We start from the raw sequence: 12,951 nt of genomic DNA, 5'->3' as shown, positions 1-12,951 counted from the left end.
TATTGATAAAGATCCAAACCAATAAGGAGTATCAGCAGGAGTGGTAGTATCAATAAAATGATAGCAATAACCATCCCTATTTTCCTGTTACATTATGAAAAAGGATTAGACTGCTACTAGACTACTTCATCAAGGTGAAATGTTTTATTTTATACTTTCCATGCAGAAATTGGTGCCTTTTCCAGGAATAAAATCATGACCAGAATGCACCAAATCGCACCATTTAGCACCAGAGGGGGGCATGTCCCGGGCTTCGCTGCACAACCTGGACACCAGCAAAAGAGGTTCAGTCTAAAAAAAAATTCACCAGCACCCATGCATATGAGTTGTCTGCATATGGTTCTCAGCATGGTGGCGGCTGAGCCGGCGGTGCTAACTCCATAAATAGAGCTTAACAACAGCAGCAGTGCTAACAAAGCTAACGGTGTTAACGGGGGGAACCAGAGAGGGGGCCCTATGCTTCCACAACAACACCATGATAGCAGTGCAGTGCAAAAGCTGCGCTGATGAGATAGCCACAACAAAACACAGAGAAGCTCGGATTACAACACACACAGAGGTAACATGACTTCATTCTCTGCTCAGGATGTCATTACTCCTCTATGTCTTTACATAGCAAGGAGTGGTTTGCTGCTATATAAATGCTCTGAGTGTCGCAAGCAGAACCGACATTAAGTAAAGCTTGATAGCATTTTCAGACGTACTGCCAGATTCATTCCTAGCAAAACCCCAAAAAACTTTCTTAGGCTTGTGCGTTTTGTGGGGGGGGGGGGGTTGAAGGAAGGACTAGAGTTGAGAGCAGGCATGTTTGAGATTTTGTCTGGCTGAGCCAACTGACTTCCTGTTGTCTCCCCGTAATTTAATGATAAGCGCACCTTACCTTATTTTATTGGACCTGACGGATAAAGTTCTGATAATACAGAGTTACTTCAGGTTGTTCTTGACACTTGACTAGTTGGGTATCGTTTCCACTGTTTCCTTTAAGGATATAAATAAGTTTAAATACACAACCCTGTATTCATTTAGCAAAAAAATGAACATCCAGCCTGATGTTACATCCCAGTGTGAAATATCTACCAGGAGGGCTTCCCTCTGGGGAGAGAAGAGAGCAGAGTGGACAGCCAGCTGTGATCTCTATTCTGTTCTCTTCAGTGTAACCAGGCTGGAGAGGAAAACACAGCTCTTCATTACACACTGCTGCACCATGCAGGAAGGTTCACCATCTGGCTACTTATCTCTCTTTCATTCTCTCTACCTCTATTTGTTTTCCTCCACCTTGTTTTCTCTGTCTCTTATTTAAGAAAAAAGATTGAGAATAAATGAAAAAGAGAGGGAGAAATAACAAGGTGAAAAGAAAGAGAGGAAGAGAATGAAAAGAGAACAAGGAGACAATGAGAGGGAATGAAGAGGACAGGGTGGATAGAGCAAAGAAAATAGAAAAACTAAGCAGAGGAAAGATAAGAACAAAGATAGATCCTGAAAAAAGAAAGTTAGACAACAATAAAGGGCAAGACATGTTTGTACTTTTTCTCTCTTGTTCTGTCTCTATCTTTCTTTTTAATTCACTCTCTCTCCCTCCCTCCCTCGCTCCCTAATGAAGTTATCTTTCTTCCTCTGTCACGATTCTCTCCACTCCGGGTTTCCGTCTGATAAACAAGACTTGGCAGCAACTAAACCTTAAAGTAAAAAGAAAATTTCTGCAGTCTGCCGGGGAAAGAGAACGGCTGTTTTTATTTCCACCACTCTCAAGTACACTTTTTATCATCTGGAGTTCTTCAGCTTAGAATGTGAAGGAAATGTCACCTCTACTCCAACCACATAAGGTCTTTTGTAATGTCTGCGACACCTTTGGCTTGACAGAGTTTTCTTACATCGTTTCCAACACTTTGAGATGAAAGATGCCAATGGCTGTGGTAGATAAGAAAAACCACCTGCTCACCACTGCACCTGTATGTACCCTGGCTGAATTCCCAGCAGGGGGCTTCCTCATTGACAGTAGCAATGTTAAAGGGACACTTAACCCCAAAATATAAGATAGATATTTTTCTTCTAGCCTGTAGTGCTATTTATCAGTCGTATCAATTATTTTGGTGTCAGAGTAAGGTATCGGCCGTAGAGATGTTTGCCTTCTCTTGAAAATAATGGAATTAAATCGCACTCTGCTTAAAGTGCCAAAATAAATACATTTGACAAACTCAACAGCAGTGGGTCTTTAAAAAAATCATGAACCGGTTACTCAAGATAATCCACAGACCTTGTTGTGAACAGTTTCATGTAGGAACTATTTTCTTTTTATCAAACTACACCCACAAACCGTATCACTGCGCAGAAGGAAATGTGCATGTACTCAGTGGTGGCCCTGACACATTAGGTGCCTTAGGCAAGCCTCCCCCCAGCTTTTGTCGTTTTGACATGATAACAATACAGCATGTTTCAGGGTTCACGTGACAACGGATAACTCTACCAGGGGGGCCTGGGGGCAACAGGAACCCAGAAAAAAACAGCCTCTCTATAATGTAGTAGGCTTTGTTATACAGTTATGTTGTTGTGGCCTTATGTTATATTTCAAAATAATAGCAGTCATAGTACTAGTAAAATATAGTAAAAGATAAAGTTGTTTTTTTTTCTTCCCCCATTTGAGCCACTCCCTACGGATGATGGCACCCTTTACGCCGGAATTCCACTGGATGCATGTCTGTTGCAGAATGGCAGCGCTGGTTATTCGCTGCGTGCTCCGCCGTCTGTCAACATCCACCGGCTGCGTTTGCTGTGCGTAGCGGTGTAGCTCCGCCGGACAGCGGGAGTCACAAGGACCCAGGAGATCTTGCAAATTCACGCATAATCACGCGATATAACAAGATGTAGTTTCTATAAGCAGAACCACAAAACCAGAGGAGTAGTAGCAAGACATCTCGGTGCATCTCCATGATTAACATCTCCTCATCCATGGTGTCAATGGGGTGAAATGACGTCTGAAAACCTGTTGACTTCAGGCCTGCCTCTGCCCATTATGACGTTTTTTTAAGGTGTAGGGCAGGGAAATATGATCCGCCGTGAACACTGTGTATTTTATTTTGAAAATTAACCGGATGTTTTATTGTGTTTCTGTGCACGACTTCCTGCCCCGCACGATCTGCTCTGTGCTGAATTGCTGCGTTGTGCTCCAGCGTCCGGCAAAAATAGAAGTCCTGCGTATCTGTTGCAGAGGGCTACGGAGTGCCGGAGCAGAGACGGAGCCGGAACGCAGCACAGCCGCAGCCAGTGGAAACACACACATTGACTAGAATTGAAACGTATCAGCTCTGCGGAGCGGAGACGCAACCAACACGCATTTAGTGGAATCTGGGGGTTAGCATTCACCTATGCTGCCTGTGCCACGGGCCGGCACTGCACCCACTGCTAGCTCACCTTGCACCACTACAGCTCAGCAAAGGAGGACACCATTAATGTTTACATCTCTTGCTGTCACAAGCAACAGCCTCTTGTCCATGAGTGAATGCACACTTCCTTCTGCGTGGTGATACAACTGGCGGGAGTAGTTCAGTAGAAAGAAAATAGTTCCTACAACTGAGAAATTGTTTTCATCTGTGGACAAAACTAAAAATGACATTGTCCTACAATGTTTGAACTAAAGCAAGCATTATCAACTATCAGCACATTAACAGCCATCTGTATAATCGCATGAGATTATCACATGATCACATAGTGAGTCTAACTCTGCCTTATGTCATATAGTGAACAAGGACCACACTTCCTAGGACTTTCACCACCAGGCAACAGCATGATCTCCACCAGCAGCCACACACATGCTTAAACAGACTGCTCTTCTAATGATACAACAGATATATGCACGAAAATAATAAAACCTAAGCTTCAAAACATAAAAGATACCAATACATTACCATACTTTACACCAACAAACATGCAAAACCCTCCCAGGGAGAGTCCAAAATGATAAGAGGAAATAAAGCTAGTGGAATTGATTCACATTCCTGTTTTAAAGAATATTGTTTGGATTATTAAAACATTAAAACATATTTACTCCTAATAAATAACTAATAAATATACATTCACACAACATAGCTGTCAAGCTGTCAACATAAAGAGTCCTCACAGGATTTTACAGGAAATTGTATTACCCTGTTCTTAATTTAGTGCAACAACATACACACTACTGTATTCACAGTCTGACTATAACCAGCATACCTGGTGTCCCCTGTGTAGTGACCCACTTCTGTCCACACTACATAAGACTCTATAGGTTTGTTTATTCACTTATTCATTCATTATCCTGTTCAGGGTCACTGTGGGGCTGGAGCCTATCCCAGCTGACACTGGGCAGGAGGCAGGATACACCCTGGACAGATCGCCAGACCAGCACAATAGTTTCAGGTTTTTCATTAAAGTTGTCTAAAGGGCCAGCACTATCAACACTTTGTCTTCCTTGTAATATTCTGACCCCACTGCCAGCCTTCCTGTCCCCTCTCTTTCTGTTTGTAGTTTGTGTTTGTTATAACCTCTGTGTGTCCTTGTGGCATGCCTGTGTGCGTCCTGCACATGTCCTGGCTGCAGCTGGCTTGTGTGTGACCTGTTTGTGCAGGTCACACACTTAAAACAAGCTCAGCAGCATCCTGTCTGGCCAAAGGAGGACTACAGTGCCACTGACCTCCCTCCTCAGCTACTTCATAAGCTTGTGCACACACACACATCTGCTCATTTCAGCTGTCGTGTCTTCTTCCGTAGGCGCCTGGTTGAAGTCGGAGGAGACGGTGGCGATGAAAACGAAGAGAGCTGACTTTGCTGCTGCTTTCCTGCGTGGACGGATGATAGTCGCAGGAGGACTTGGTGAGAGGGATACATTGTGAATTTTACGGCATCCATGTTACATAACTCATGGCCGAACAATCCTATGGGATAAAATAACCTACTTATAAGTCTTGATATGACTCAGTGTGTTTGTCAGCAAGTTCAACGCCTGTGACAAAGAAAAAATCCAGTGAGATCATGGTATTTGTCCAGCTCATGCTTATAAAATTAAAGCAACCTGTTGCATTTATTGTTTTAATAAAATTCTGACAAAATCAGTTATTTACAGTACAGGCCAAAAGTTTGTACACACCTTCTCATTCAATGCGTTTTCTTTATTTTCATGACTATTTACATTGTAGATTCTCACTGAAGGCATCAAAACTATGAATGAACACATGTGGAGTTATGTACTTAACAAAAAAAGGTGAAATAACTGAAAACATGTTTTATATTCTAGTTTCTTCAAAATAGCCACCCTTTGCTCTGATTACTGCTTTGCACACTCTTGGCATTCTCTCCATGAGCTTCAAGAGGTAGTCACCTGAAATGGTTTTCCAACAGTCTTGAAGGAGTTCCCAGAGGTGTTTAGCACTTGTTGGCCCCTTTGCCTTCACTCTGCGGTCCAGCTCACCCCAAACCATCTCAATTGGGTTCAGGTCCGGTGACTGTGGAGGCCAGGTCATCTGCCGCAGCACTCCATCACTCTCCTTCTTGGTCAAATAGCCCTTACACAGCCTGGAGGTGTGTTTGGGGTCATTGTCCTGTTGAAAAATAAATGATCATCCAACTAAACGCAAACCGGATGGGATGGCATGTCGCTGCAGGATGCTGTGGTAGCCATGCTGGTTCAGTGTGCCTTCAATTTTGAATAAATCCCCAACAGTGTCACCAGCAAAACACCCCCACACCATCACACCTCCTCCTCCATGCTTCACAGTGGGAACCAGGCATGTGGAATCCATCCGTTCACCTTTTCTGCGTCTCACAAAGACACGGCGGTTGGAACCAAAGATCTCAAATTTGGACTCATCAGACCAAAGCACAGATTTCCACTGGTCTAATGTCCATTCCTTGTGTTTTTTGGCCCAAACAAATCTCTTCTGCTTGTTGCCTCTCCTTAGCAGTGGTTTCCTAGCAGCTATTTGACCATGAAGGCCTGATTGGCGCAGTCTCCTCTTAACAGTTGTTCTAGAGATGGGTCTGCTGCTAGAACTCTGTGTGGCATTCATCTGGTCTCTGATCTGAGCTGCTGTTAACTTGCCATTTCTGAGGCTGGTGACTCGGATGAACTTATCCTCAGAAGCAGAGGTGACTCTTGGTCTTCCTTTCCTGGGTCGGTCCTCATGTGTGCCAGTTTCGTTGTAGCGCTTGATGGTTTTTGCGACTCCACTTGGGGACACATTTAAAGTTTTTGCAATTTTCCGGACTGATTGACCTTCATTTCTTAAAGTAATGATGGCCACTGGTTTTTCTTTAGTTAGCTGATTGGTTCTTGCCATAATATGAATTTTAACAGTTGTCCAACAGGGCTGTTGGCTGTGTATTAACCTGACTTCTGCACAACACAACTGATGGTCCCAACCCCATTGATAAAGCAAGAAATTCCACTAATTAACCCTGATAAGGCACACCTGTGAAGTGGAAACCATTTCAGGTGACTACCTCTTGAAGCTCATGGAGAGAATGCCAAGAGTGTGCAAAGCAGTAATCAGAGCAAAGGGTGGCTATTTTGAAGAAACTAGAATATAAAACATGTTTTCAGTTATTTCACCTTTTTTTGTTAAGTACATAACTCCACATGTGTTCATTCATAGTTTTGATGCCTTCAGTGAGAATCTACAATGTAAATAGTCATGAAAATACAGAAAACGCATTGAATGAGAAGGTGTGTCCAAACTTTTGGCCTGTACTGTATATCCTGGTGCATTTATGTTGTTAAGATTTCCTGTGAAATATGAAAGTCTCCTAAGAACTTCCCTGTATGCCAGTATACAGCAGTAAAACAATAGGGAATCCTGACTACCTTTGTGTCTGATACCTCTTGAATATGTGAATACATTCTCAAGGTCATGAGCCGTCTGCACTGGACACAGTGGAGGCCTTTCATCCTCAGAAGAAGAAGTGGGAGAGGTTGGCTCCAATGACCTTTCCCCGATGCTCCACCTCCTCCATTGTCATCAGAGACCGCCTCCTAGTGGTGGGAGGAGTTAACCAGGTACACTTGTGCTAAATTCAACTGTAAATGTAACAGTGTATAATTACAGTCAGGGCTGCCTATGCACCAAACCTCAGCCCACTTAAAGTCTCCTGGAAAGGATACCAGCTATTGGCTATATAATTCCGATGTGGCAAAGGTAGAGAGAACTGGAGGGGGTGATTAGGAGGTATGGCAGACACCATGTCACCATGTATGAACTCTCCTGTTGAGTATTTTAACAATATACAGTTGCGGTCAGTAACAGCCAAGTTTATTGTTCAGATGTTTAAAAGACAGAACTAAACTACTCTTAGCCACTCTACTCACTTTCTTTTAATTGTTTCATCAGATCTTTTGCGTGCTGACACCACAAATCAGAGTTTCTACTCTCTGCTACTGTTGCTTTTCTTGACGACAGGTGGTGCAGGTTGGACTGAAACAGCAGGTCCAGAACTGCAGGTCTGGACACTGCTGACACTGCGGCTCTGTCACTGAATAATAGTGTTTGGGCCTGGTTTCAAGTGCTTTGCATTAATGACACTGTGTCCTTGTTTTCTCCTGTTGAGACACCATTGCAACAGTGATAATTACTTAATTTACACCATAAGCCACACAGCTTTATTTGTATCAGCTGCACCAGTCTTTAAAGCTACAGTTGGTAAGTTTTATAAAAATAACTTTTTATGGTATTTGCCAAAACTGTCAAAATATACCAACAGTGATTCATGAAACAGTTAATCTCTGAAAAAAAATCAGGCTGCCCCTCCTCTTTGTGTTGTTTCTAATGACATTTGCAACCAATCAGAGCCAAGGAGTCTCTAACATAGCTGTCAATCTTGTCAGTCATGTTGATCACTGCCTGTGATGTCAAATATGAATCAAGATTCTGTAACTGCATTGCGTGTTTTTCACCTCAAATGTTTTTAGAAACATATTTCAGTGTACTGTTTAGCTGTAAAATGAGAAAGTTTGCTCCAGCCTGTGGGTGGTGCAGAGTTTGGGCTTGACTGTTTTCAACGTGGCGGATGGATCACAAACTTCCTCATTTTACAGCTAGTTTGACAGTTTGACAGCAGTACACGAGCAGGGATAGACATGATTGATGGCTGTGTTAGAGACTCCTTGACTCTGATTGGTTGTGTTTGGTCAGACAGTGGATTCTTGAGATGCAGTTAAGAGCACTATGAGGAGGCAGAGGAATATGATTATCCGTCTCGTGTACACTTTCAGCAAATGCGACAAAAATATATTTTTACCGAACTTACCAACTGTAGCTTTAAAGACTAGTGCAGCTGATGCAAATAAAGCTGCCTATGATGAACAACATTAGGTAAGTGATACTGTACGCGACAGTGTCTCAACAGAAGAAAAAAAGGACACAGTGTCATTAGTGCAAAGCACTTGAAACCAGGCCCAAACACTACTATTCAGTGACAGAGCTGCAGTGTCAGCAGTCCTACAGTGTCAGGCCTGCAGTTCTGGACCTGCTGTTTAAGTTCAACCTGCACCACCTGTCGGCAAGAAAAGCAACAGTAGCAGTGAGGAGAAATTCCATTTCAACAAGCAAAAGATTTGATGAAACAATTTAAAGAAAATGAGTACGATAGTTTAGACTAACTTCTGTCTTTTAAACATCTGAACTATAAACTTGGCTGTTCCTGACATCAGCTGCATATTGTTTAAAAACTCATTAGAAGATTGAGTTTGCTCAGTCGCCAAGAAACTGCAGATGTTCATATTCTCATCAGTCAAAACAGTGAGAAGAGCACAGACAAAAAAACAGAGAAATCTCACTTTGGCAGAAAATTGTTTCTGTTTATGTTGGACCCTGTCGCACATAGTGAGAAACAGACTGAGAAAATACCAAGAGCATTTTCAGGGCTAAATATTCTGAATGTTAAATTTTGAAACATACACACAAAGAAAACAGTAGCCACAACAATCCTGCAGCTTTGAACTTGCAGCAGTGGTTATGGCACTTTGCTCACCAGTAGGTGGCAACAAAATTAAAAAGAAAATGATCAGAGAATGACTGAACAGCTTCACCTGGTGGACAATCTGCAGCCTGATAAAAGTGAGTATATGCTATAAGGTGCTTCATATCTAATAATGGCCAGTACAATATTTCTTAACCAGGAGACCTCGGAGTGCTTTCAATTCTTATATCATGGCCACTTAGTAAAGGAATACTCTGACCCCCAAGTGACTATATTTATATCAATTACTCTGTGTTGCACTGAATTTGTGAAGAAAACTGTTTTTCTTTCCTGCCTCAACACAGACGAAGAATCCAAAAAATGCAGAAAATTCTTGATAAACTGAAGTCATAGGCAACTGTGTTTAACAACTGCCAAACTGTACCAAAACATCATTTTACAAACTCTCACAGAGCTTCAACAGTATAATCCAAGTTTCATTTATCCAGTCACATTATATGTGTGTCATGTATTTCTTCAAAGGAAAGAAACTGAGAATATGTCTCAATGATTTTGTTTTGTTTTTTCAGTTAAATCTTCCCGGTCTCCACTGAGTTTTGTTTGAGTGTTTGCATATTGTGAAGTACTGTTTTTTTTTTACTCCTGACACACTAATGTTGAAAAGTACCTTCAAAGCTCTAGTTGGTAACTTTTATGAAAATTACTTTTTGTCATATTTGTTGAAACTATAACTATATCCACACAGAAGTCCATGTGACAGATAATCTGTTAAAAAGAGTTTCTTCATATTCATTGTAGTGTTTGAAATGGCATTTGCAAGAATCCTCTGCAGATAAACAAAAAATCAACCAATCAGAGTCAAGGGTTCTCTGAAGCAGCTGTTAATCATGTCAGTCATGACTGCTGGTAAACTGTGGTCAAACTGTCCAACTAGGCAGCGCTGATCAATATGAATCAAAACTGTGTTACAGCATTCCTTATATCTCACCTCAAGTGTTTCCAGAAGTGTTTAGTGTACTGTTTAGCTGTAAAATGAGAAAGTTCATGACTTGGCCGCCATGTTGAAAACACAGCTCACTAGCTGGAGCAAACCTCATTTGAAAACTGAAACAGTACACTAAAATATGGCTCTCATTCATATTTGATCAGTGCAGCCTAGTTTTAAAGTTTGACTGAAATTTATATGCAATGATTGACAGCCGCATCAGAGACTCCTTGGCTCTTATTGGTCATGTTCCTTAAGCTGCAGTAGGTTCTAGCAGGTGTCATTAGAAGCACTATGACGAGGAAGAACATGTTTTTTTCTCACTCATTATCTGTCTCATGTTCTACTGTGTGGATGTAGTGACAGTTTCAGCAGATTTGACAAAAAGTTATTTTCATGAAAGTTATCATCCGTAGCTTTAACTATGTGAAGCATTGGTGTCCTGAAATGCAGTTTTTGTAAACACCTCCCAGCCAGACAGACACAATAGTTTTCATTTATTTAAGATATTAATATTAAATAAAATGTCAGCATGGAAATATGTCCGGCCCTCAGCCACCAGTCTTTTCTTTAAATCTCTATTTCTTTCAGGTTCCCAGCTCAGCCCATGAGATCCTGTATGTAAAAGAAGAAGAGTATCTGTAGCCTGTCGTAACTGACACCAGATGAATGCAGCAGATCAACGATTCCACTTCCTCTCCTCTGTACGACCCTCCTGATCAGACTGTAGTGCAATATATAGGAAGCATTTAAGAATCTCAGAGAGACGGAGTGTGAGCGACAGTCCCCCGACTTTGTGATGTAATGTAACAGACAACACTGCCCCCTGCTGGGCCGTGCTGACACTGAGCCACACATGTATGCACAAACATGCACAATGGAGGAGCTGGCTCTTTCTTTATACCGACTTATGTTTCTTGATACTTTCAGTATGTGACACTTCTGTGTTGTACGTTGCAGTGCATACATGGAGAAGAAACTATTTTGTAGCGTATATGTCTTGTAATGTAGACAGAAGACCTATTTTATCGCAAATATGCATTTCATGTTTCGTTTTGTGTCTCTGTTCATGCGTTTATTAATGTGAGCTTGCTAGCAAGTGAGCATATGTACATAGTGTGATTTCCTTATAAGTTATTAATTCAGTTTGGTGACATAACTGCAATATTTGTATATTATTTAATATTACATAGCAAAAAAAACCTCACCAGAAAGTGGGTAATATTTGGTTAAACTGTACTGTAACAACATTTGCACTAAAGCAATTAACAGTGAGTGAGAGTTGATTTTATCATTAATAATTTCTGGTGTAATGTACTGTAATAATTACACTGAGAATGCTGTACTATCACCCTGTAACAGTGCACATTTGTGGATATGAAAATATGATTTAATACATTGCATATATGAAAAGAGACTGTGTTAAATGACAGTATGTTGTTTGTTTTAATACCAGACAGCTGATTTAGGCAAAGAAATGGATTAGATCAATCGTACACATTTTATTCCAGCAGCAATACAAGTTTTCTTTACTCAGTGTTTCATTAGTGCAACACGTGCTGTGCTGTAATAATCATCAGTTAACACCTCACACAGGCTGTGATGTTACAGATTTGTTGTTGTGACTTCAGAGGTATTAAGTGTGTTGTCATTGTAGTCAAAGCCAAACTTGTGTCCCTTTGGCTCAGGCTGTTGTGTAACAGGTGACTAAGCTGTGTAATATTTCATTGTGTTCATTGTGATTTTATTTCATCCTACAGCATGATCAATTTCTGATCCGCCTTACACCCAATCATGTCGTGTAATATTGAGGATATGAGTAGTCACTTTCAGTGGAATAAATGAAATCTGTAGTTTGTACTGCACTTGTTTCTCCACTAGATGGCAGCAATTACACACATGGATCCACACAGCACAAGAGGCCTTCACTGACTCATGACACTGTCTGTGTCCCAAATCATTCACTCATTCACTCCCCCCTACTCACTATTTAGGGAGTGAGTAGTGAGTGATTTCAGACACAGCCACTGTCTTTGGTTCTCCAGACTGAAACAGTATAAATATATAATAGTACATACATATAAAAATAGTACATAAACAGGTATGATGTCATTTTCTTTATTGTTTTTCAATAGAAATGACACTTTAAGCTACGTCTAAAAAGTCATGAACTTAGAATGTACATTATGTACATTACAATACTGACATGGGGGAAAACGGAGAAAAAGTATTAATAATCATTCACTGAATATTTTACTTTTGTTCATATACAGTAAGTGGCTCTAATGATGACAGAAGATTACCAGTAGACAGTTTACATCACTAGAGTTATTTTTGTGCTGTAAACTTTCAATTGTGTGTTCTGTTAGTTAAGGATGCATGATTAGCATTAGTAATAGTGAGTTCAAAAAAGGAAACCAGAGGGTGTGCTCGTATTATCGGGGTGTCACACTGCTCAGCCTCCTGGGAAAAGTTTACTCCAGGGTGCTGGACAGGAGGCTCCGACTGATTGGAGGAGGAGCAATGTGGATTCCTTCCTGGCCTTGGAATAGTGGACCTGCTCTTTCCCCATATGAGGCTGCTGGAGGGGTCTTGGGAGTTTGCCCATCCAGTTTACATGTGCTTTGTTGACTTGGAGAAGGCTTACGAATGCGCCCCTTGGGGAGTCTTGTGGGGGGTACTACACGATTACGGGGTACCAGGCTCGCTGCTATGACCCATCCCGTCCCTGTATGACCAAAGTGAGAGCTGCGTCCACATACTCGGTGGGTGCTGGCCTCCACCAAGGTTGTCCCTTGTCACCGATCCTGTTTGTGATTTTCATGGTCAGGATCACAAGGCGAAGCCAGGGGGAAGAAGGGGTCCGTTTTGGGGACCTCAGAATCTCACTGCTTTTTGCAGATGATGTGTTTCTGTTGTCGTCATCACACCATGACCTCCAGCATGCACTGGGGTGGTTTGCAGTCGAGTGTTAAGTGGTTGGGATCAGAGTCAGCATCTCCAAATCTGAGATCATGGTCCTC

General features: G+C 41.6%; 1 protein-coding gene across 1 annotated transcript in view; it reads left to right on the top strand.

Moving 5' to 3' along the window:
- The window catches only part of klhdc8a (kelch domain containing 8A), a 48,937-nt gene extending 37,146 nt beyond the window's left edge, over positions 1–11,791 (top strand). Inside the window, exons 7-9 of the mRNA XM_033626081.2 lie at positions 4,744–4,845; positions 6,876–7,024; positions 10,520–11,791. Of these exons, the coding sequence (XP_033481972.1) occupies positions 4,744–4,845; positions 6,876–7,024; positions 10,520–10,573 (305 nt within the window). The 3' untranslated portion in view covers positions 10,574–11,791. The remainder of the gene's footprint in view (positions 1–4,743; positions 4,846–6,875; positions 7,025–10,519) is intronic.
- Positions 11,792–12,951: the final 1,160 nt, after the last annotated feature.

This window comes from Epinephelus lanceolatus, chromosome 1, assembly GCF_041903045.1.
Source record: "Epinephelus lanceolatus isolate andai-2023 chromosome 1, ASM4190304v1, whole genome shotgun sequence".
Classification (NCBI taxonomy): Eukaryota; Metazoa; Chordata; class Actinopteri; order Perciformes; family Serranidae; genus Epinephelus; species Epinephelus lanceolatus.
The sequence above is the reverse complement of the archived record's forward strand: the minus strand, read 5'-3'. Positions and strand labels throughout refer to the sequence as shown.